This window comes from Cicer arietinum, chromosome 7 (assembly GCF_000331145.2).
Source record: "Cicer arietinum cultivar CDC Frontier isolate Library 1 chromosome 7, Cicar.CDCFrontier_v2.0, whole genome shotgun sequence".
Lineage (NCBI taxonomy): Eukaryota > Viridiplantae > Streptophyta > Magnoliopsida > Fabales > Fabaceae > Cicer > Cicer arietinum.
In genome coordinates, this window is record NC_021166.2 from 10,263,963 (window position 1) to 10,287,426 (window position 23,464).

At 31.9% G+C, this 23,464-nt stretch overlaps 4 protein-coding genes across 4 annotated transcripts; 2 read left to right on the forward strand and 2 right to left on the reverse strand.

Annotated features, from left to right (window-relative positions):
* The first annotated feature begins 1,751 nt into the window (after nt 1-1,751).
* LOC101515098 (SWI/SNF complex component SNF12 homolog) lies at nt 1,752-5,718 on the forward strand. The gene is made up of 3 exons (XM_004515762.4): nt 1,752-1,908; nt 2,010-3,564; nt 5,198-5,718. The coding sequence occupies exons 1-3, from the start codon at nt 1,890-1,892 to the stop codon at nt 5,256-5,258; spliced, it is 1,635 nt and encodes a 544-aa protein (XP_004515819.1). The 5' UTR covers nt 1,752-1,889; the 3' UTR covers nt 5,259-5,718.
* A 3,116-nt stretch (nt 5,719-8,834) lies between these two features.
* On the reverse strand, nt 8,835-13,223 carry LOC101514567 (protein LOWER TEMPERATURE 1). Its single transcript, XM_004515761.4, has 6 exons — nt 12,924-13,223; nt 12,607-12,652; nt 10,929-11,040; nt 10,633-10,703; nt 9,368-9,471; nt 8,835-9,133 (listed from the first exon to the last, which is right to left on the reverse strand). The coding sequence occupies exons 1-6, from the start codon at nt 13,014-13,016 to the stop codon at nt 9,089-9,091; spliced, it is 471 nt and encodes a 156-aa protein (XP_004515818.1). The 5' UTR covers nt 13,017-13,223; the 3' UTR covers nt 8,835-9,088.
* A 3,587-nt stretch (nt 13,224-16,810) lies between these two features.
* On the forward strand, nt 16,811-19,556 carry LOC101514251 (SNF1-related protein kinase regulatory subunit gamma-1). The gene is made up of 6 exons (XM_004515759.4): nt 16,811-17,144; nt 17,289-17,461; nt 17,789-17,968; nt 18,052-18,327; nt 18,556-18,719; nt 19,003-19,556. Exons 1-6 carry the CDS (start codon nt 16,988-16,990, stop codon nt 19,298-19,300), a joined length of 1,248 nt encoding a protein of 415 aa, XP_004515816.1. The 5' UTR covers nt 16,811-16,987; the 3' UTR covers nt 19,301-19,556.
* A 1,617-nt stretch (nt 19,557-21,173) lies between these two features.
* Nucleotides 21,174-23,458, reverse strand: LOC101513913 (exocyst complex component EXO70B1-like). The gene has a single exon (NM_001364755.1). It carries the CDS (start codon nt 23,425-23,427, stop codon nt 21,424-21,426), a length of 2,004 nt encoding a protein of 667 aa, NP_001351684.1. The 5' UTR covers nt 23,428-23,458; the 3' UTR covers nt 21,174-21,423.
* Nucleotides 23,459-23,464: the final 6 nt, after the last annotated feature.

Sequence of the window (23,464 nt, forward strand, 5' to 3'; positions counted from 1 at the left end):
ATGTGCTTCCCAGTTGTGTAACCTTTGTAGAGCCTGTTATAGGGGCCAGGACGTTCGTGATGAAGTCTGCACACTGGTCGCGCATAACAGCGTCCCAATTTAATAGAATATGAGGTTTTATTTTTAAGTAAAAAAAAAAAAATTAGAATCCTTTGTACTAAAATATATATTCTGACGTCTAAAACAGTTGTTTTAGTAGTATTACTATTAGGTCGTTGTTTTAGCAGTCTTACTATTGTGTGGGTTAAGATAATATCACTCGTATTATTTTTCTGAGATTCACTCAAAATTAATAGTTGATAATTTTATTTAATCATTTTTAAAAATGAGTTATTTTTATTATCTTTAAATTTCAACTCAACTGACAAATATAATATTGTTAAGTAGGATATCATATAACTCGAGACATAGTAATTTTGTGTATATTTTTGGTGTAATTTATCATCTCGTATACAAGCCATAGAAAATCATTTTTATCATTTCTCTATAGAGGAAATAAGGTATGCACTAAACTCATCTCGTATACAAGCAAAGAAAATCATTTTTCTATAGAGAAAATAAGGTATGCACTAAACTCATTTTATAGTAATAACCAATTAAAATCAAGTATTTGATGGTAATTTTTTAAAAACAGTTTTATAACCTGCATATGTGACACTAACATAATAAATATTGGGTGAAAGTCGAGCACTTCGATTGTACTCTTATTTATATTTGTTGCTTAAGTAATAATAATATTATTTTTGTTTAAATATAATTTTAATTATTTATATTTTATTTAATATTTATTTTAGTTATTTTATTTATTTATTTTTGTTATTTATCTTTTTATAAATGAGATATTTTAGTAAATTTTTGTGAATAAAAGGGGTCAAACCCCATAACCAAAAAAAAAAGAACAAATCTCAGGAAAGCAATCAAATTCCTATGAGACAATTCGATTAGGGAGGATAAATTTGTAGTTGTATCAACAAACACAATCAATCCAAGAAGAAGAAATATTGAATTTAGCAAAAATATCAATTATTTGATTGACTTTACGACGAACATGAGCTAGCTGAAAGTGATCACATTGTACAAACATCTCCTTTATACAAATAACAAGACCATAATATAAAAATTGTACAAACATCTCCTTTATACAAATAACAAGACCATAACATAAATGCATATGAGAACAATTTTTCATAATTAAGGACACTGTTACTATCAATGTTTCCAAAACATTTGACAAATGCTAACTTCAACCCATTATATATTGCGTAAAGTTCTATTAGTAGCCAAAAATAACAGCACCAAAGGGATCACGAATCACATCTCCCATGAGCTATCATTCTATTTGTGTTTTACACTAGCACCATCTCTATTAAGAGACACTCAACCATTATTTAGATATTTTAATCATTTTTACCGTGACTCTTTTAAACAATTGAATATATTGTCATTGTTATCAAATCTTATATTAGTAAGCCAAATGTGCAATTTAATAAGAATGAGTGAAATATAATAAACTGATAAATCTCATTTATTTTAAAGAGTTTACGTATATTTAAAATCATACGAAAAAATATTTTTGTCAAGTGGAAGTTAATTATTGAATTAAATAGATAATTTTTTTTATAAATATTATACTATATACATATTACAATTGTTAAAAAACATTAAGATAACCAAATAATAATATAACTGTTATTGTAATTGAAAAAATAATTAAAATATCACAAAAATTATATTTAAGGCTACTCTTCCTTTTTGTGTAAAAGAAAATACTTATTGTTGTTGTTTTGTTTTGATTTACCCATATGCAGCAGTTAGGAATGCAACTTTGATGTACTGAGAAAGTGAAAAAGAAAAGAAATTGAAAATGAAAAGCGGAAGGTCACACAGAAATGACGACGAAGCATAACGGTAAGCAACCTTTTCTTCCCAAAGCTCTCTTTCTCTTTCGCGCGATATTCCTTTTTGTAAATTAGGGTTTTTCATTCTTCAAATTTCGCAAACTTTTTTAGATCCCAAAATTGTTCACAATCCACCAACGACGATGAACAGTAATAATAATCCACCGAAGAATGCAACGACGCCGTCGATTCCCGCTAACCCACCACCAATTCATCTTCTCACTCAGTCTCAGCCCCAATCGCATGCTTCTTCTTCTCCTTTCCCCGGTCACTTTCAGTTATCACAACCTCAAACCCATGTCATTGCACAACAACCATCACATTTTTCAAACCCTCGTGCTCACCCTCAAACACAACAACAACAACATCAACATGTTAACCAAGTGCATAATAACACCAACACTAATGTGGCTTCTCCTGCAACTACAACTACAACAACTACTACTACTACCAAGCGTTCGAACCAGAAGCCGAGTTCTCGACCGCAAGGTTCGCCAAGTGGTAACCAAACATCTGCCTTTAAGACAATGGAATTGACTCCTGCTCCTTTAAGGAAAAAGAGGAGTTTACCTGACAAGTTAATACCGGAAAAGGTGGCTAAGCTTGTGCCTGAGTCGGCTCTTTATACTCGGTTACTTGAACTCGAGGCTCAGATAGATACTGCTTTGAATAGGAAAAAGATTGATGTGCAGGAGGCTGTTAAGAACCCTCCTTCTGTTAGGAAAACGCTTCGTGTTTATGTGTATAATACGTTCTCGAATCAGACAAAATTGGAGCCTGGGAGGACTGGTGATGTTGAGGAGCCTTCTTGGTCACTCAGGATAACAGGGAAGATATTGGAAGAAGACGGTAAGGATCCTGTTATGGCAGGGATTTCGAAAAAGGAAAGTCCTTTATACCCAAAGTTTTCGGCTTTCTTTAAGAAAATTACAGTGTACTTGGATCAGGGCTTTTATCCGGATAATCATGTTATTGTATGGGACAGTGCTCGTTCGTCTGTACTACAGGATGGTTTTGAGGTGAAGAGGAAAGGAGACAAAGAATTCACTGCGGTTATTAGGTTAGGAGTGAATTACTCGCCTGAAAAGTTTATGGTTTCGACGCCGTTGGCTAAAATTTTAGGAGTTGAGTTTGATACCCGTCCTAGGATAATGGCTGCTCTCTGGAACTATGTGAAGTATAGGAAGCTACAGAGCCCGAATGATCCTTCATTCTTCATGTGCGATGCTTCTCTCCAAAAAGTGTTTGGGGAAGAAAAAATGAAATTCTCCATGGCTTCGCAGAAGATATCACAGCATTTGTCACAACCACAGCCTATACATGTGGAGCATAAAATCAAGCTTTCTGGAAATTGTCCTGCTGGAAGTGCTTGTTATGATGTGCAGGTTGATGTGCCTCTTCGAGTAGAGAAAGATATGTCTGCATTATTAACAAGCATGGAGAGGCACAAAGAGATTGATGGTTTTGATGAAGTGATTGGTGCTTCTGTAAAGAAGATCCACGAGCATCTTAGGAGACGGGCTTTTCTTCTTGGCTATAGTCAGTCTCCTGCAGAGTTTATTAATGCCTTGATAGCTTCTCAGAGCAAGGATCTAAAGCTTGTTGCAGGAGATGCCAGCCATAATGCTGAAAATGAACAACGCTCTGAATTCTACACTCAACCATGGTAAGCATTATGCTACTTCACCTAATTTGTTGCATTTTGACGAAGGCATGCATGATTGATATTTAATTTACATATTGGTTTGCTATGACCATAGTGTTTGTGTTTATTTTCTAAATATTGAGAGTTGAAATGAGAGGCATCCTTTAAAATAGACACTTCAAAGAAGCAGCCGTGTTTGTGTTGGGCACTAGGTTTAGAGAAAAATAATGTTAACAAAACACTCTTTAACACACATTTTTCAACACACTCTCTTTGATTGGTTAAAATTCATATGGATCCCAACAAATTTAAATGAGACCCATGTGAATTTCAACCAATAGAAGAGGGTGTATTGGAATGTGTGTTAGTAGAGAGTGTGTTGCTAGCACTTCTCTTTAGAGAATAGTTTTGATGATGATGCGACACTTTAAATAACTCTATTTGTTCTGCTTTGCAGTATCTGTGTTTTCTTTTTTGATAAGCAAATGTTAGTAATTAGTTTGGGAGAGGGGAAATTTATTAGCAATAGGAATTGAACTCTGGACCTCCTTCGTCAAACTTCTTCAGCGTCCCAACCCAACCATTGTGCTACACCTTTAGGAGCTTGCAGTATTCGTATTTGTTTGGTGTTCTTAGGTGATAACTAATAGTAAATGGTCAAGGCCCTCCAAAGTGATCAAGTAAGGGTGAATGCTGATAGGCCCTTCATTTTTGTAGAGCACATCACTGTCTTAATCACTAAATTTAAAGGGTGCATACATACTTAGTTATTTACCTTGAGACAAACTCGCTTTAGAGGAATTTTTCCGGAAAACCATACTATGGCTTCTGTAGAGTTCTGTTTGCGGTCTGAAATCATATAAACAAATGCTAAGTGTTTTAAGTCTGAGTTAGGGCAAAAGACAGTAAGGGATTTGATCTAGATGTAATATTATAGGAATGAAGATTTAGGAGCCCAATTGTTTGTGGTTTTAATAAATTATCATATTTTTTGTTTAATTACAAGACATATTTATTAAAACTGGTAATAGATGCATCCTTGCTTGGTTGTAGATATGCCCTTACTAGCATACTAAATTTAAAGGCAGATACACCATTATTTACTTTGGTGGAAAACTCTCTTTTGAGGACTTTTTCCTTGTTGTATTTGGTATTACCATTTTATGGCTTCTACGGAGTTCTGTTTGTGCTCTGAAATTATGCATACATTGTTCAGATACTGCTATAAGTTTTATGTCTAAGAATTTCTATTTGTGCTCTAATATTATTGCCATATGAATGGAGATTTAGGACCCATTTGTTTGTGCTTTTTTTAAGACAAAATATTTATTCTACTACAAAACACATTTAAAAAAACATTGTAGTATTTAGATAAGTTTTCTTACAAAAATACCTCACAAAAGTTGTATTAGTCCTTCCTTAGAAATTAGAAAAAGTTATTTTGGAAATAAAGCTAGATCATAAAAGTGCATTTTAAAAAGTTTTATCGCCAGTGAGGAGTTCTAGTCATTTTAACTGAGTGGCAATGAAGAATAAATCTGAAGATATGGCTAAGATGCACTGTAATTTTTTGTTCATTTAATGTAAACATAGGCGATTATGTATATCAAACGTTGTTCCTAATTGGTTTGTGTTCTTTTATGAATATTTCCAGGGTTGAGGATGCTGTCATTCGCTATCTAAGCCGGAAAAGTGCTCGAACTGATGTGCCTTGAAGCACCTGATGGAAATTTGTGAAATAGTTTATTTCCCCCTTTTTTTTATGGAGTCAAATTTCTGACATCAAAATCAGTCTTGTTCCAGCCTTGCTAAATTTTCTATCTCATCCTCATTTTTTGGAATTGAGTACTCAGAGTATATGGACTCAAGATTCTTATCAACCGTGGTTCGTTTCTGGAGTCCCTCAACCATAGTTGTACCTGTTGATTCTCATCCACTCTTACCCCCCTAGTCCTCAGTGGTAAGATGAGCCAAGAACAGTTTGCTAATTTCTTGTGTGGCATCAATTTTGGTCTTTGGAGTGGTATGTTTAATGTTTTGGGTTAGAACTATATGTCCGTGTTTTAGGTACTTAGATATTTCATGTGGCTATAAGTAATGAATGATCAAATTAAAATAGAAGTGTTAAAACAATGTCGCCGTGGCACTTCAATAAAGAAACGATATTTGACTGTATATACTTATTAATGCATTTGATCATGTTCTCGACGGGGCCATCGTGAATTCAAAACGATTCCAACGTATTCCCCTCTAATTGGAGGGGTAGACACGGACGAAACAAGAAGGGACGATGATCTTTGTTGGTCTCCCTTTTATAAATTTAGTATGTTATTATAATTTTTGTTATTTATGTTTTAACTTTATATGTATGGTATTTAAAAATGGACATTTATTTGATTCTAAAATATTGGGTCTTACAACATTTTTTCGTGAAATTTGACCCTTCAGTCAATTAAAATTTGGAATATGAGTTGCAAATACTACGAGTTTTATGTGGTTTAAGATGTTAATTTTCAGATGTTCAATATTAGTGAATTATAGTAAATAAATTTTTTATCTATTGATTGTTATGGTACTACGACTTGTGTGCTCTTCTGTTGTCAACAACCATAGAACATGCATTGATTTTCTCGAAGGTTACATGATTCTTTGTATTGAAGGTTCTTTGTATTGAAGGCGAGATTGTTGAAAATTTTATCTCATATATGATAATTAATGATTTTAATTTTATGAAACAACAACGAACACGACTTCATATGTAAATGTTAATTCTTTTTATATTTGTTTGACATTCTTGTATATGTTGTGTATTTGGAAATTTATTTTCCTTTACTAAATATACTTTGAAATTTGGTTCCTCTCTACACTGATTTCATGACTCCATCCATGCATATAAATAAGTTGGAAAAACACTTATCATGTGAAAATTGAGAATACGTCTAGCCAAAATCAATTTTAGGGTCTTTCCCAAAATCCTTGAGTGGCGACTAGCAAGTCGAATGGTGTCACACATGCATATGTTTGGACTATATGTTCAAAAACTTTTCGCTTATAAAGCAAATTTAATTCAGCTTTAATTGCATCTTTTTATTTTGGCCAATATTTAATAGACTTTAGTTTATGTTTTTTATTATCATTTATCACATTTAGGCGCTATATTATTTGCAAATACATCATCAATATTAGCTTTATGTGAGTTTCTTTGCATTCTATTATTGACATGATTTAGTGATATCTCTCTCCTTTCATTAATTTCAAGTACCTAATCAATCTCTTTAGAGCTTAAATATCGATAATGTTAGAAGATCCTTATTTTAGTTTCTTTTCTTGTTCGTGAATTACTATATTTGGAATCGAATGACCTACCAAGATTTAGGTGCAATTAAGATTCATTTGCAATATTAAATTGTTTAACAAAAACATTCATTTTGATTAGAACATTAGCAATTGGTATATATAATTTAGTCACACTTTTTGGATCAATAAATACATTTGGTAATTGATTTGCTAACCTTTGCAAAAGAATTATGTTTTCAGTTTTCATATCACATTGTTTGGTTCAATGATCAAGATGAGATAATGTCAATCTACATTATAATAAATGAAGATACATCCAAAATTTATTTTCAACCTTTTTTGAGGGTCAATCTTAGTACGCGTGTTATGAAAGTTCATCTTAGTGGGTCGTGTTGGAGCAATTAAAACATACACTACTTATAAAAAAATGAAAATTTTACTCTGTATTCCTCACATTTTACCTTTACCCCCCACAAATATAAGGAAATGGCATTTTTGCCATCGTATAAATCTTAATATTTATATAAAAAAAATTCAATTTTACCGGAATTTTTTTTTAAAGTTTTCCGGTACACAATGTATTATGTAAAATTATTTCCAAGTTTTTCGCTAAAGAAGCTACACCCCAAAAATATTTTTCCAAGTTTTCCGGTAAAGTAGTTACATTACAGAAAAACTTTTTCTAAGTTTTTCGAAAAAGAAATTATTTTAAAAAAAAATTAGTGTGCACCGGAAACCTTCTTCACAAGTTTCTGGTACAGAAGCGGTTTACCGAAAAACTTGTGAAGAAGTTTTCCAGTACACGCCAATTTTTTTTTTTTAATAGTACCAGAAAACTTTAAATAAGTTTTCCGGTAAATCTTAATTTGAGTTGATAAAATAGTAAAAAAAAATCAAGGGTATATTTGGCATTTTTTAAAATTTGTGAGGGTATAGGTAGAAATATAGGGGTATAGGATAAATTTTTTTTAAAAAATTAGTTGAAAATATTAGATTCTTGGCCAAAAGTCAATTCTATAGAGGAAGAGTTTTAATAACTTGTTAACTTGATGTAAATGAATGTTGCAACACGCAAGACTGCGTGTTCCCAAATGAAAATTAGATATTTGCATCTCATAAATTAGTGGTCTTGCAATTAACTATATACATTTAATAAATAATTATGTAAGTTTATTTTGTGTATTAACATGTGCTACAAGATGTTTTGTTTTATGTTAAAACCAATTAAAACCATATATATTTAAATGGTTCACGTGGTGGAGGTATTGACCTACAAATATCGTTATGTATTTGTTCTAAAAAAATTGAGATTCACTTTCAATTTTTGTTGGTTATAATCAAATTAATAATTTCCCTTGAAAACAAAAGATACACTTATTGGATTGAAGAATCTATTGATCATTCAATTGATTTTCAATTATTTTTTACATCATTATAAAACTAAGATGAACTAAGACCGCCCATGTCAAATAGCAAATTTATAATGATAAATTCTTATCTCTTAAACATTTTAAAATTTTATCCATCTCTAATAAGGTGATGAATTTTTCTTTTTGTATCAACAAATAAATCAGCGACATCTAAGTCAGTAGATATCATTTGTTTTCAATGGAGTTGGTAACAGGTGTTTGAATATATTGAATACAAAATTAGACTTGTACAACTGTCAAAATCTTCTAAAATCATAAATTATATATTTTAGTCTACAAATACTGTGTTGTGAAAAAAGGTTCAAAGATGTTGGATATCAATATCGTCCCATATCTAAATCCTTTATTTGTCCTACTAGTGATGAGAGACCATCAAGTATGTGTTCCATCATTTTTAGTGTCTATCTATTTCTCAAAACTCCTTTGCTACTAAAAACCTCACGATATCCGTAGTGTCCACCCGGAATTATGTTTGGGGTGGGGAAAGTTCTTCCTTAAGTGAATTAGTTTTTTTTACCGAACTATGATGAATAGATCGCATTGCAATTCTACTTGACTTGAAAGTTAAGAGCAATCAAGAAGTCATTTCCTTTCCAGAATAAGAACTAATATCAAGGCTTTCAATTTGTAACAAAAAATTCTCACAAATAACATAATACTGCCACTCATGAAGCAATAGCGCCAAAACGATAATATTCAAATCTCACTGTGGTTTACACTAGCTTTATATGTATATTGGTTCCAGATCCTAAGTACAAGCAGAAAAGCTAATTACTCTTACATTGGATGCTAAATGAGCAGGTGTTCCACCCTCCATACTAAGCTGACCCATCTGCATCTCTTAGACGTGTAATAAGCTCATCCTACACATTTTATTCCTCGAATTAGAAAGGAAAGTGAGCATAAAATTTACGCGAGCAAAGGATTCAACGATAATCAGTCATGGATAAATAATAAACCAGTTCACAACAACTATCTTATTATGATATATATATGAAGCAAAAGTAAACAAAAATATTATCAAGCAACTCATGAATGATCATCTATGCCTGGATGCATATTAGCTGTCTCAATGCAACCCGTATAGGACTACTTGCCTTTTTTCCTTTGGCTGAAAGACCTTTAGCTCTCAAAAGAGCTCGAAGCCTCTCTACAGTCAAGCTCTGGAAGTCCCTATTGGATGATTGACCACTTGATCCCTCTGCATGTTTAAAAGCCATGGCAAGACAAGATAAGATGAAAAATACAGATATATACTGTACAATACAGGCGGTCAAAACATGTCCAGCCATCCCATGACTTGGATATACAGCCTCATGTCAAATTCTTACATATCACAACCACTTGATTAAGTTCAAGAAGCAGCTCAACTTACTTAATTTGCATCATTCTTCTGTCTTCTTAAATCTATTTATTTTTCTTTGGGAGGGGAGGGGTGTGTGGGTGGTTCTTATATTATAGGTGCAAGCACCTGGAAAGAGAATGGGGATAGATGACCTATTAGATAATTAAACCTCCAATATTATCACTATTACGTATTTTATATTGTGTCTAACTCATCCTTACAAAACTGGTTCATAAGGCGAGAAAGTTCTCTCTTTATAAACTCTTTTTCACATCTTATCTCTTTTCAATGTGGGACTTGGATTTTTCCCAATACACCACCTCACACTCAACAATGATGGGATTAGTGTGGATAATTTGGTGGGTGGCCCAAATTGATAGGCTTTGATACCATATTAGGTTTTTTTATAACAAGTCTAACTAATTCATATAAAACCGGCTTATAAGCTGAGTGTCACTCATTATAAAATTTTCTCATACCTTATCTCTTTTCAATTTGAGGCTTGAGTTTTTTCCAATAATCATCACAACAAAGTCTCAAAATCAGCCCTAGCTAAGTGAGCTACAAGCTTATTGGCCTTATAAAGGTTCATAATGTCAAATGCAATTGTCTTGGTTCACTGTAGATTCAACTAGTGATTTGTGTGTGTATATATATATATCACTTGATAATAATTTTTATAACAAAAACAAAGGCATCTTGAGAATGCAAACTTGATACCCATTACCAAACATGACTTTTATCTGTTTAATCCACATTCAATAAAAACAATATTGGGTGAATTCTTTTATTGATGGATATACAAAATGAAAATATAAGCTTGATGGCATGTTTAAACGTGTATCAGACAGAATGACATCTAAGCTTCAAGAAGGAACCATGAGACAAGAGTGATGACCCCACATACAAATTAGGAAGACAAACTAACAATCTCAAGAAACAAATAAATGTTCTTGTGAACAGCAAAAAGAGGTATAAACCCAATGCTAATGCGTCATAAAAATCGTATGAACTCACCTTGCCGAGAGTTTGACTGACTATTAGGTTTCTTGGCTGAAGCTCTGCTATCCAAAACCTTTTCCGCAGTTCTTATATAGAGTGTGATGAGACAAAATCAATAACATTGGAATAACTAAAATACAGACATAAAAGAATGGGAGGCATGCCATAACTAATTAACATATAAAAAACTAAAAGTACCAAGCAGTACGAGAAACTCATCCCGCATGTTTTTCACTGAAATAGAGAAAAATCCAACAAATGATAATCATACACTTGACTCTTCTACAAAAGGTGGGATGCGAGAATAATACCTCTTTCTTGAACTGTCAGATCCATCCTTTGAGCTGGAATCAGCTTTTTGTTTCTTCAAGGTGAGTGATCTAATCAGTATGTTCTGTTGATTTGTCTTAATATGTTGCCCTTCTGGATAAATAAGGAAGGGAGTCAAAGTCATTTTACAACAACCATCTACTTATAGCTAGAATCCACAAGACAAAAAAAACAGTTCAGGAAAATATGTCATGGCATTATGACCAAGCAGTTGGAAGGAGCTTCAACTGTAAAAAATAATTCCATAATTTCTACAGAAACACATAGGAAATGAAAAATTCAATGGCATTGGCATGATTCATTTTAAAAATGAACCCTTCAAGTTAGAGAAGCCAAGGAGATAAATATTTAGCATGTGTAATAGCATTGACAGAACATGTTCTGAAACACAACCTTGCCCTTAGTAGTTACCATTAGTTTTTTACTACCAAATTTACCCTTAGCAATTAACATTAGTTTTTTAGCCTCTATAACGGTTACTTTATATTTTTCTTATTTTTTACTTCATTCCCTTCAAAAAAAAAACTTCAGTCCTGCATTTGAAACCTACGCCAGTTTATTTTCTTTCATAATACAATAACCAACTGTCAAAAATTTCTTTTCGAACAATATTCTATGAGTGTCAAAGTTCAAGCCTTCTCTCTTTGATTTTCCTTTATATGCGTCGGTCTTATCTTCCATATTTTATTCGCCATCAAATTCAAAACTATACATAAAACTACAATTTATAATAATTTACACACTTAGAGCATCTGCAACGGGAGTGAAAATGAGTTCGTCCGCCAGCATATAATTACTTAACTTCCAGTTTTTTGTAGGTTCACCGTTGGAGTCGTGACAAAGTGTCATCACGGTACTGTCAGGAAGGAACGGTGCTTCATAGCAGTTACCTTTTTTTTTATCTACTTTCACAATTTAATAATAATATAATTATAACCGCTACCTTTTATTAATTTATTAATAATAATAAATTTATCATTTTTTATTAATTTATAGCCGTTAACTTCTTTTTAATTTATTAAATAATAATAATTTTGTAACCATTAGCTTTTTTTTAGTTAATATACCACCGTTAGTTTTTTTTTTTCTCCTTTAATTACGATTGTTAGCTCATTAATAGAAACAATTTGTTACTCGTACTTTTTCTTCACAATTTTTGTTACAGAAGTTTATTAAAGTTTTTATTAACGTACTTTTTTATTTATTTTTCCATTTAAATTAATATTTTAAGTTATAATAAAATTAAATATTAATGTATAAATTAAAGTAATGGAATATAATATGATTTTTTAAAAGTTAAATCGTAAAAAATGAATGAGTTGATTTAGGGTGATGTGCCATAATAGAACTTGAATCTTGAGTTCACCGTTGGCGTTGGAGTAGAAAATGAATGAATTGCTTCAAGATGATGTGGCACAGTAGACCTCATCTAAAGAACTCATATTGAGTTCACAGTTGTAGATGCTCTTAGTGCAATAGGAAAGCGGACAGATGGGTATGCAAATGTAAAATGATAAAAAGGAAAATGTTTTGTTTGTTTCTTCCCCCAAATTCACTGCTTTGGGGCAGGGTAACATAAAAGTACCAAAGCAGCTACACTATGCTATTATAATTTGCAAAAACATGTGAAAATAATTTAAGATTATGAATGAAAAAGACCTGGTGGTGAAGTATCATGATCACATACATAAACCCGCATTCCACTCTGCAAAAACAGAAGATCAAATTCAAAAACATATAGTCTCTTATATAATAACCTCATAAAAACATCAAAAGGTATAAGTTGGAATTTTACATCAAGGAGGTGGCAGAAAATATATCACAATATAATGGACAGATTAACATATAAAAATAATATACAGCGGTTAAAATAATAAGCAGCAAGTACAATTGGTGAATAAATATAAAAATAAAAAATGAAATAGAGATTAGAAAGCTAGGGTTTAGAATGAGAAAGGAAAGGGAAAATGTAGTACCTGATTGGAAGAGTATATAGTGGAAGAGAAAGTGCCACGAGAGGGAAGATTGGTGAGGAATTGAGAAGCACCGGAAGAAGGATTTGAATCCATTGTTATGATCTTGTAGTGAAGAAGACGAGTTTGTTTGTTTGGAGTGTGTTTTTATGGTTTGTTTGGAGTAAAGTAACCAAATATGAAATGTTGGTTCGAACGCCCACAGAGAAGAGAAGCGAACAGACGCTAGTAAACAACACCAAAAGTTTTTCCCTCTTTCACTAAAGTTTTTATATTATATGGAAGAGTAGATGGAAGTGGATATTGTTTCTAGGATTTTTGACTATTGATATATCAATCACGCATTTTTGTTTTGCAACTCGGATACTCTATATTTTCTTTTTTTAAATCTTTGAAAGAAAATAGGTAACATCGTTTTATTGAAATCAAATGGCCTAATTTAAAAATGATTGGTTTTTTTAGTTTTGTAATTTTAATTAAAAAATAAAAATAATAAATTTTATAAATTCTCGATTCCAGCAAAATGATCCAAAAGCGTGAATTCAAATTTTTCAATTTTTTTATATATTATTTTTATTTACACTCTAATAAATAAAATATAATTATTTAGTTATACATGATTTTGTTTTTAAATTATTTATTTAATAGTGTCAACGAATAGTTTTAATATAAAATTTTTATTATTTATTTGACTTTTTTGTTAATTTATAATATTAAAAACATAATAAATTAATTAAAAAATTAATATGTAATTATTTACAATAATAATTTTATTATTTAAATATAATATAATATATATTATATCATGACAAAATAAAATATTACTAGATTATCATGTGTGTATTAAATATATAATATGATAATATTTATTGTATCAGTATCCTATTTTTATTCAAATGTATATTATATTATATTTTTTTCTATCTTACACATCAAACATATATAAGTTATGACGTAAAGCACACAAGTTTAATGTCATATGGTTCATTTGCCAAATTGATCTTTTGTATTTTTCTTATTAAGTTAGTATTTTATATTTAAAAATATTTACATAATTGAAATGATTTTTATTTATCGTCCACTTATATTTTTTATTTGAAAATGCGATTATTCAAAAAGATAAATTATTCGAACTATCAAACAATATTCAACTTTATTAAAGTATAGCTATCGTCATTGACTTAAAAAAACAACCTTCAAGATTAACATGATTTTGTTATATATAAAAAACACTTGAGTTTTTTGAAGTTTTTATTGAATATTGTGGTCTATTTTTGATGTAAATTTGAGATTAATAATAGTGTTGAATGGTGAAATATTATTTAGGCTAAATAAATTACATTTGTGGTCCCTTAATTTAATATTAGATAATGTTTTAGTCTTTTATCTTTTTTTTTTAAGTTGGTCCTTTATTTTAATTTTAAGTGACAAGTTGATATTTTATGTTTTAAAATGTCAACAATGTTATCTTATTTTTTACAAAAATTCAAAAAAATTATCAAAATTTTCAACCAACACCCATAAAATTCATTATCATCTTCAATAAAATGCAAATTCAATCAAATTCATAACTTAAATTTTGAAATAAACTCATGTTTTCATTATTTATTTAATGTTGTTGGAGATCAAATTTGAGTTTATTTGAATATTTGAGTCATGAATTTGATGAAATTTGCATTATATTGAAGATGATTATTAATTTTATGGGTTTTGGTTGAAAATTTTGATGATTTTTTTGAATTTTTGTAAAAAAAAAAAGGATAACATTGATGATATTTTAAAATATAAAATATTAAATTGTCACTTAAAATTAAAATAAATGACCAACTCGGAAAAAAAAAGATAAAAGACTAAAACGTTATCTGAAATTAAGTTAAATTTAGCCTATTATTTATATTAAAATTATTTAACAAACATATAGGTAAATCTATGAAATAAAAAGTTGTCCCTGTTGTATTTAAATACAAATGATTAATTTGATATAAACAAATTAAATGGATAATTTTGACACAAAAATTAAGATAAATGACCACTAAATGCAATGGTTTTTATAATATTTAAAAAAAAAATGTGTTTTTTTTTTCTTCTTCCGTTAAATGGCGTTTATTGTATTAACTATATATAAAGGCAATTTGTTTTAAAAAAAATACAAATGATTAGTTTGATGTAAAAAGAAAGGATAAATAATTTTATAAAAACAAAGAAGATAAATAGTGAATTTGACACACACAAAATTAAGATAAATGACCACTGAATGCAATGGCCTTTATTATATGTTTTTTTATTCTAATATTAATTATTCACATTTTAATTAGTTTTAGTATTTCTTTTTAATTAATTTAAGTACTCGGTCGTGCAATTCACAAATAGATATTCGTTCCAAAAAATGAATAGTATTTTTTTTTGTTGACTAAAAATAGTGAAAATAATATAAAATAAATGTTTGTCCCAAAAATAATTACTGTACATTAATTTAAAATACACAATTGTAGTTTTTCTTCTTTGCAAAGTAAGTTGTTTTTCTTTTGACTTGTTTTTTTGACAAAAGTAAAGTTTTTAAATATAAGCAGATATACTATCCGCAGCAAAAATTAATTTTAAAGCTTTCTAAACTAGTTTTTTAGAAGTAAAAATGAAAACAAAAGAATATTTATAAAAATAAATTTAAAATGTGAAATGATGTCTAAATTAAACTAAAAAAGTTCATATTCATTTAGCACTAAGATCTAAAAAATATTTACAAATGTACTTACATATATATTTGTTATTTGAGTGTATTTATAAAATATGAGTAGAAATATTGAAGTTTACTATTATTATTAATATTATTGGAGAAAAATAAATATAAATTTTATTTGTAAGTGTTATTAAAATTTTCTTACCTTAAATCTAGACCCTATCTCTTCTCCTAATTATTTTTTATGTACATACAAAAAAGTGCCGTGACCCAGTTCTCTGCAAATTTTAAATTATTTTATGAACACTACTTGTTAGATCTGAAAATATATACCTGCCATTTTTAATCAATAGTCATGGAAGGAGGGACCATGGGTAGAGAAGTGAGACATTGATCCTATCTTCTTCTCAACCCATTTGAATATAATAATGAATTAAGTAGCATGTACTGCATGTTAAGAATTTAATTAGGATACATGAATATTTAAAGTAGAATTTTTTAATAAAAAATTGTTCATTTCAATCTAAAATAATTGACTAACTTAAAAAAGAAAATTTATAGAAATAATTGATCATTTAAATTTTTAATACACTTTTTATTAACTATAATGTTTAAATAATATTATTTTCAATGCAATATATTTTTACTATATATTTATCACATTAGTAATATACAAATACATAAAAAAATAATTTCAGAAAAGTATTAAAATCTTTGTTCATTTATATTTGTTTTAATATATATATATATATATATATAATCATCCAACTACTCTTAATTCGTTTCGTGTCTTTATATATCTATATAAAAAAAAAACCTTTTTATTTTTATTGTATTCAATTTAGTTTTATAATAGGACCCAGAAAACAATTACATTAATAATAATGTAATTTAAAATCAAGAAATAAACAAAAAGAAAAAATCAAAATAAGTGAACATCTGACTCATTTTGTTAATATTTTAGAATAAGAAATGTTTTTAGACATGATTGCTAATCAATAAAAAAATAAAACCACGCATAAATGAATTGCATTGTATTCTATGGATGCGCAAAACACTCTAGTCTTGTGGCCCATAGTAAAAACCGGATTGAGATGTTTGCATAATCAATACTATTTTGGATAAGCATAAAAAATAGTGGGGTTGAGTTGACCACTATCTATAATTGAATCACATACACTATGTAAACTCATCTTAGCCGTACACGCTTACAATAACTAAAGTACAGTGTGGAACAGTAATATGCAATGTGATATTAGATTATATTATAAGATCCTATTTTCAAGTATTATGGGAAAATGTGTTGGGAGTAGCAAAGAGAATAGATATCATATAACTTTGTCAGCGTTTTGTTTGCAGTTATTACATAGACCGAAATTGTAAGGCAAAAATGGGAGAGAGTCCAAAAAGCCCAGAAGCGAAAGTTGGGATGAGAGTAGAGGATCTATGGGACTGTCAAGAGGCACAGTTAAGTCCTACAGAGAAGCTTAACGCTTGTTTTGAAGGCATACCTGTTTCTGCTTTTCCTTTTCCTCCTTCAAACCAAGGTACTTTACTGTGTGTGAGAGAGACTTGTGATCTAAAAAAGGTGATTTTGATAATACCCGAATGAAAAAAGTTATATGATTTATTGTGTGTGCCTTTTGGGTTTGTTTTTAAAGTATAATAAATTTGATGTTTTTGTTTGTTAGAAATTGAAATCAAATCAGATGCTACCTTAGCTGAAGCTGTTAAAATACTGGCACGTCACAATATTCTAAGTGCACCTGTGGTGGATGTTGATGCACCTGAAGATGCTAGTTGGATTGATAGATACATCGGAATAATTGAGTTTGCTGGAATTGTTGTATGGATTCTGCATCAGGTTAGATACATACATATGTCACATGTCAATTTAAATTTCTTATACTTCTTGGACAGTGACCCCCCTCACTTTCAGAACAAAAATCAGGAAAAGACATACGAATATAAAATTTACAAAAAACTTTGGTGCTTTTTATGATTTCTTATATGAATTTTTGTTGGTAGAAGGATGATTTGATTGTTGCACTTCATATTTACATGATAGTGTTTTCAATTCAATGATGGACTATTTCAAAGAGGGAGTACTTAAAAAATGATATGATACCTGATATATTGAATTAGATGTTTCATTTTTACACTAAGCTAATGTGTTAATGATTTTTGACAGTCTGAACCTCCATCTCCTAGGAGTCCATCCACTCCAACCAGTGCAAAAGATATTGCAGCTGCAGCAAACGGAAATACTTTTGCTCTTGAACTTGAAGCCTTAGGCCTCGGATCGGCAGCAACAACATCGGGAAACTTTTTCGAGGATCTGACTTCTTCTGAGCTTTATAAGAACACCAAGGTTGTATATCCGCCTTTGCAATGTCAACCAACTAATTAGTTTCTATTTAGTTATTTTCAGTAACTAACTTTTTTCGTGAACAGGTTCGAGATATTTCAGGGACATTCCGATGGGCACCGTTTCTAGCTTTGGAGAGATCAAACTCATTTCTGACCATGCTCTTACTGCTTTCTAAGTACAAGATGAAGAGTGTTCCTGTGGTAGACTTAGGTGCTGGTATAATCGATAATATTATTACACAAGCCGCCGTGATTCATATGTTGGCCGAATGTGCTGGACTTCAGTGGTTCGAAAGTTGGGGGACCAAGGAGCTATCTGAAGTTGGTCTTCCTCTTGTAGCATCAAAGCAAATCATCAAGGTGTGTGCCTATCTTTTGTCGAAGTTCTCACGAACAATATACCTGCTACAATATAAAATACAATTGGCATAATTCTAAAACATTATCATATGGTGCATACAGAGAAAAATGCTCCTGCTTTTCTTAAATTTGTGTACATATATGGCAAATGCTATCCTTCATTTTCCCTTCTCAAGTAAGCTTGTTGATGTTGATGAAACTTTACAGTGATTATTTCCTTCTTTTCAGGTATATGAGGATGAACCAGTCCTTCAAGCATTTAAAGAGATGAGGAAAAAGAGGGTTGGAGGAGTGCCTGTAATCAAAAGAGGTGGCAGCACGGCGGTTGGTAATATAAGTTTGCGAGATGTTCAGTTCTTGCTAACTGCCCCAGAAATCTATCACGATTACAGGTATGCAACCACTAAGGTTTTGAATTGTCGGTGCAGTTGTGTCACGGTCCTTGATAATGCTGAGAAACACAGTCAAATGCAGCTAATGTAGCCTCAAACACGGTCACAGAGACATCAAAAACCTTGTGTCGCAGACCTTCTATTAAAACTATGGTTACCCCTTTTAATCTGATAAAATAGCCCTGTCAAGTGTTAAGCTTGCATTGCAGATATTTTCTTTCTTTCTTTAGTTGTTCTATCTGTTTCATTACTTCATACTCATTGCATGCTCCCACTTTGACAGAACCGTTACAGTGAAAGACTTTCTGAATGCCGTTAGAAGCTACTTAGAGAAGAATAAAAACGCATTCTTAATGTCAATTGAATTCATTACATGCAAAAAGGACTGTACACTGAAAGAGTTGATTCAATTGCTTGACAAAGAGAAGATTCATAGGGTCTATGTAGTGGACGATGACGGGAACCTTGAAGGACTAATCACACTAAGAGATATCATCTCAAGGCTAGTACATGAGCCTCGTGGCTATTTTGGTGATTTCTTTGATGGTGTTCTTCCCCTACCTGCTAACAGCAGGGTTTAACAGAGAAGGCATCAAGGAAGAATAACTTGCTCTAGCAGCAGTTTATTTTTTTTTTAATAATTTTTAAGTGAAGAGGAAAGCAAAAAAATATGTATTTGTCTTCATGGTTGAAGATGTGTACCTAGGTCTTTGTAATGTGTAGGCAGTTTGCAAGTTACTAGCACCTGTTTTAATTAATGTTAGAACGGGACTTTCATGTACTGTAAATTCTGGTGTAACCATAAGTTCTGTCAAATTTTGAGTTTTCTTTCTCTTCCGTATGTGTTAGTGGTGTTCCACTTATTATGATTTGAAATAGTACCTAGTGTTCTGCATCTGTTAGTTTGACGTAGAAAGTTGACAAAAAAACAAAAAATGAAGAGGCAAGGCATGAAAACAAACGGAAACGGGAAAGCTGCACTATCGTAATCAGAGATAGATAGAACTCTCAATTTTACAAGTCCATTAATCATTGATCTCAGACCACATGTTAGGGGAGCTAAAAAATTTCATATTTAAAAAGGCTATAATCTTAAAATTTTGTGAACTTAATAGGGTCTAAAGGTCCACTTTTTTAACATTTTTTATTTTTTTAAATATTTCGAAATTTTTTTTATTTATTTCGAGAAATAATTTTTTTTTTGACATTTTCCAATAAAAAAATTTATATATTTTTTCAATAAAAAATGATTTATAAACTTTTTTTTTGCTTTTTACTCAAAAAATTTGATTAGAGAGAAAAATAATTTTTTGATTTTTCTCACAATTTTTCGAGAAAAAAATGTTTTTGATATTTTTTTTAGAAAAATAAATTTCGAAAACTTTTCAGAAAAATAAACCTCAACTAACAAAATATTGAACCTATGAACTCTTAATTTGTCCAAAAAAATAGTAAAATAACATACCGGGAAAACAGTGACTCACAGTGAAAACCATTTTTCCTAGTTCACCTCTTACCCTCCCTGGGACACTGAAATCGGCTATGCCACCAGTTACTTAACTTGTTCAGCCAAAAGAGGACATTATCATACAAATATAGTTACTTCACATGCTCAGGATATCGCAATTCTAATTCTAGCAGTTTATAGACAGTGTAAGTGCAAAGTAATACCTGAACAAAAATGCAGATGTCATGATCATGTGATGGGACAATCTCTACTGCCAGCAAGCATGACAAGTATTTCAATGAACCGTATTAACAATAACAAAGAACATTTACAACTAATAATATAGTTTCAGCAGGTGTCTGATCACTGATACAATATCATGAAGTTTCAATTCAGGCATATGACTGACAGAGTAAAGGGTATGCTTATTTGAGAGCTCAGTTCAAGGGACAAACGCAAATCCTCAGGTTAGTTTATTCCTCTTGCAGAATTAGCAATGCCGACATAGCCAGAGCTACTGATTATGATATAACAAAGGCACTGCAAACTAATGCAAAAAAAGTTGCACAGATGTGGCATCTAACAGTGTTGATAGTAAATGCTAGAAGATCGTAATATAAAAAAAGTATGAACTGATAACATCTTTTCCGCTGTATTGCACCGCTGAATAGTGCATAACTTCCAACAACCAATATCGCACAGTTTCAGGCAATGACATAATAACTGTTGATCTACTCATTGATTCTTCTAGGATTATCAATATTATTTTGACAATCATCTAAGCCTTTTCATGAGCAAATTTTTATGTTGAGTAGATCCAGCTTCTGGTACACCTATGCCTTATCTCCTCACTTCAATTATTATTATCAGCTAAACAACATAAGATATGCACAGATAACATGATATCTGTCAGGTAAGAAAATCACAATCTTTCATTATATAGAAAACTGAAAATCATGTGAATTGCAGACAAGTAACTACACTAGATCGGAATTCAAGGCAGCAGCTATAAGTATGAGAGAACTATTTCAACAAGTATAGTAATGAAGGATAACATAAATAAGCTGTGCGAGACACTACTTATGAATATATACAAAAGATATTACAGTATTCGCAGGAGAAAAATCCAATTCTAACATTAAGATCTGTAAAATAAACGACTATCCAGGTAGAAGATACACATGACACAAGAAAACTTTTTCAACTAATCCTGATAAAATGAGTTCACCTGTAAAAAGCATCTTATTTTATAATTTACTATGTACTCTTTCTTCTTATGTGATGCAATACAGCAGGGGATCCTTCAAATAAATGTAATAAATAAGTCTCTAGATCCTCCGGTGTATACTTAATGTATTTGCCTGCATGCCTTCCCTCAAGCTGACTGCTAAACCTCCCCATGAATGAGCGGTATGCAGGAATCACCTTCTCTGATATATTTATCCGCATCTCTTCGCGAAGCTGATCATCGGGTACCTTCCAAGCTGTCTGAATCCTGTATATATCTTCAAAACATGCATTGAAATTCTTGAACCTTTCCTTCAAAGCCATCCTTGATGCATTATTAGAGCTCCCTCCGATCCCTTCATCCTTCAAACAAGACAAGGCTTTGCTCCAAGAGGCTCTGAGGTATCCCGTAGCATACTGTCGTACCTGGCCGCGGCGTTTACGAACCCAATCATCTCCCAATACCGCTCTAAGATCCGAGTCCTTCACTTTGCGCACTAGGTAATAGAGATTGTTCATCAAAAACACCTGCTGCAATGCAATGTCTTCATAAAGTTTTGATTTTTCATCAAGATTGTACTCAAGTTCAGACATCAACAACAGTATTTGTCGTCCTAAAGGGGACAAAGTCTCTAACTGGGAATCATCACCACCTAAATCATTTTTAAAGCGATAAATATCCTCTTCACTGATTTCCAGTAGCGAATCCATAGCATCACCATAATCCACAAGCAGTTTCAGGTAATTCATTACATAACGAGGCAAAGGATGAACATCCCCAGTTAAAACCGGCTTCCTAGAAGTCTCATTCCGAATACAGTTCTCAAATTCAGTAAACGTCCCTTTCGCAGCCTCACCAAGTCCACGAAGCACACCCTTCGCCTCAGTGATCACAAACTCATCCGAAACCATATCCTGCAAATCAGGCAAAGCATCTCTCAAAGCCTCATACATATCCAATATCCTAAACAACTTCTCAGGAGACCTCTTACAAATAGCAATAGCCTCACCAAAATTCAACAACTGCATAACACAACCTTTCGCAGTTTCATTGAAACATATCTCCTTCAAATCATCCAATTCACCAAAAAGACTATCACAAAGCTTCTTCTCCCCACTCAACAAAACTACAACAACAACCTTAACAGCTTGCACCCAATTCTTCATTTTCTCATCCAAACTCTTCCACACAACCTTCTGAACATCTTCAATACTCATCTTCTCAACACCTAATATACCCAAACACTCAACCAAAGCATCACGACGAACACTACTATAAACCTGAAGGCACTCCCTCTCATAACCAGACCTAACCATACGATCAATAATATCTTTAAGATTCAGAATCGATTCAGGACGAACCAAATCAACAAACAAATCATCTCCAAGACTCACACCACGTTCATGAAACCGATGAGAACCAGGATCACTTACCTCACCAAAGCTCTCAGAATTATCATCGATCGCGCCGTCGTGCGAATTGAAAGAGAGTGAACTTCTCCGGTTAGTACTGTAGCGACTAACAGCATCCGGAGGGATGGTGTTACAAATCAGCACGTGACGGAGTTCGTCTTCGAGTCTCGACATCGCGAGCTGGATCGCGTTTTCAGCACGGTCCAATATGATCTGACCGGTTCTTCCGGTGGATTGATGCGGCGGCGCGATCGAGAAGTGTTCCATCCACTGGATAATTTCATCGACGGCAGTGAAATACTCGACAGGATCGTTTGGAGGATCGAAAAGCGAAGTGGATTGACGAGAAGGTTGTGTGGAGATGGAAGCGTCAACGAGTATGACTTTCTCGGCGGCTTCGAAACGGTCGAGGTCTTCATCATCGGAGGACTTTGAATCGTCGCCGTTGATTAGGTCAGTGATGCCGGAGAGACGGTTATCGAAGGTGGAGAAGATCAATAGCATGTCTTCACGATCTTCTTTGGGAGCTTTTAAACTTTTCAAGATCTGTTGAGCCGTCGCGAGAACTCGATCGTCTCCGCCAGCGCCTCCGCCTAGATTGGTGGTGGTGGTGGCGGCCATTCGCAGAATCAGTTTTTAGGTTTTTTTTTTTTTTTTT

What these genes read in the sequence shown, in the direction of transcription:
- LOC101514251 (XM_004515759.4), top strand. Translation starts at nt 16,988, where the DNA reads ATGGGAGAGAGTCCAAAAAGCCCAGAAGCGAAAGTTGGGATGAGAGTA. An exon ending in AGCTTTATAAGAACACCAAG is followed by an intron (nt 17,969 to 18,051) that starts GTTGTATATCCG and finishes TTTCGTGAACAG; the next exon opens with GTTCGAGATATTTCAGGGAC. An exon ending in CATCAAAGCAAATCATCAAG is followed by an intron (nt 18,328 to 18,555) that starts GTGTGTGCCTAT and finishes CCTTCTTTTCAG; the next exon opens with GTATATGAGGATGAACCAGT.
- LOC101514567 (XM_004515761.4), bottom strand. Translation starts at nt 13,016, where the DNA reads ATGGATTCAAATCCTTCTTCCGGTGCTTCTCAATTCCTCACCAATCTT. An exon ending in TCATGATACTTCACCACCAG is followed by an intron (nt 11,041 to 12,606) that starts GTCTTTTTCATT and finishes TTATTTATCCAG; the next exon opens with AAGGGCAACATATTAAGACA. An exon ending in TCAGTCAAACTCTCGGCAAG is followed by an intron (nt 9,472 to 10,632) that starts GTGAGTTCATAC and finishes TTAAACATGCAG; the next exon opens with AGGGATCAAGTGGTCAATCA.
- LOC101515098 (XM_004515762.4), top strand. An exon ending in GAATTCTACACTCAACCATG is followed by an intron (nt 3,565 to 5,197) that starts GTAAGCATTATG and finishes GAATATTTCCAG; the next exon opens with GGTTGAGGATGCTGTCATTC.
- LOC101513913 (NM_001364755.1), bottom strand. Translation starts at nt 23,427, where the DNA reads ATGGCCGCCACCACCACCACCAATCTAGGCGGAGGCGCTGGCGGAGAC.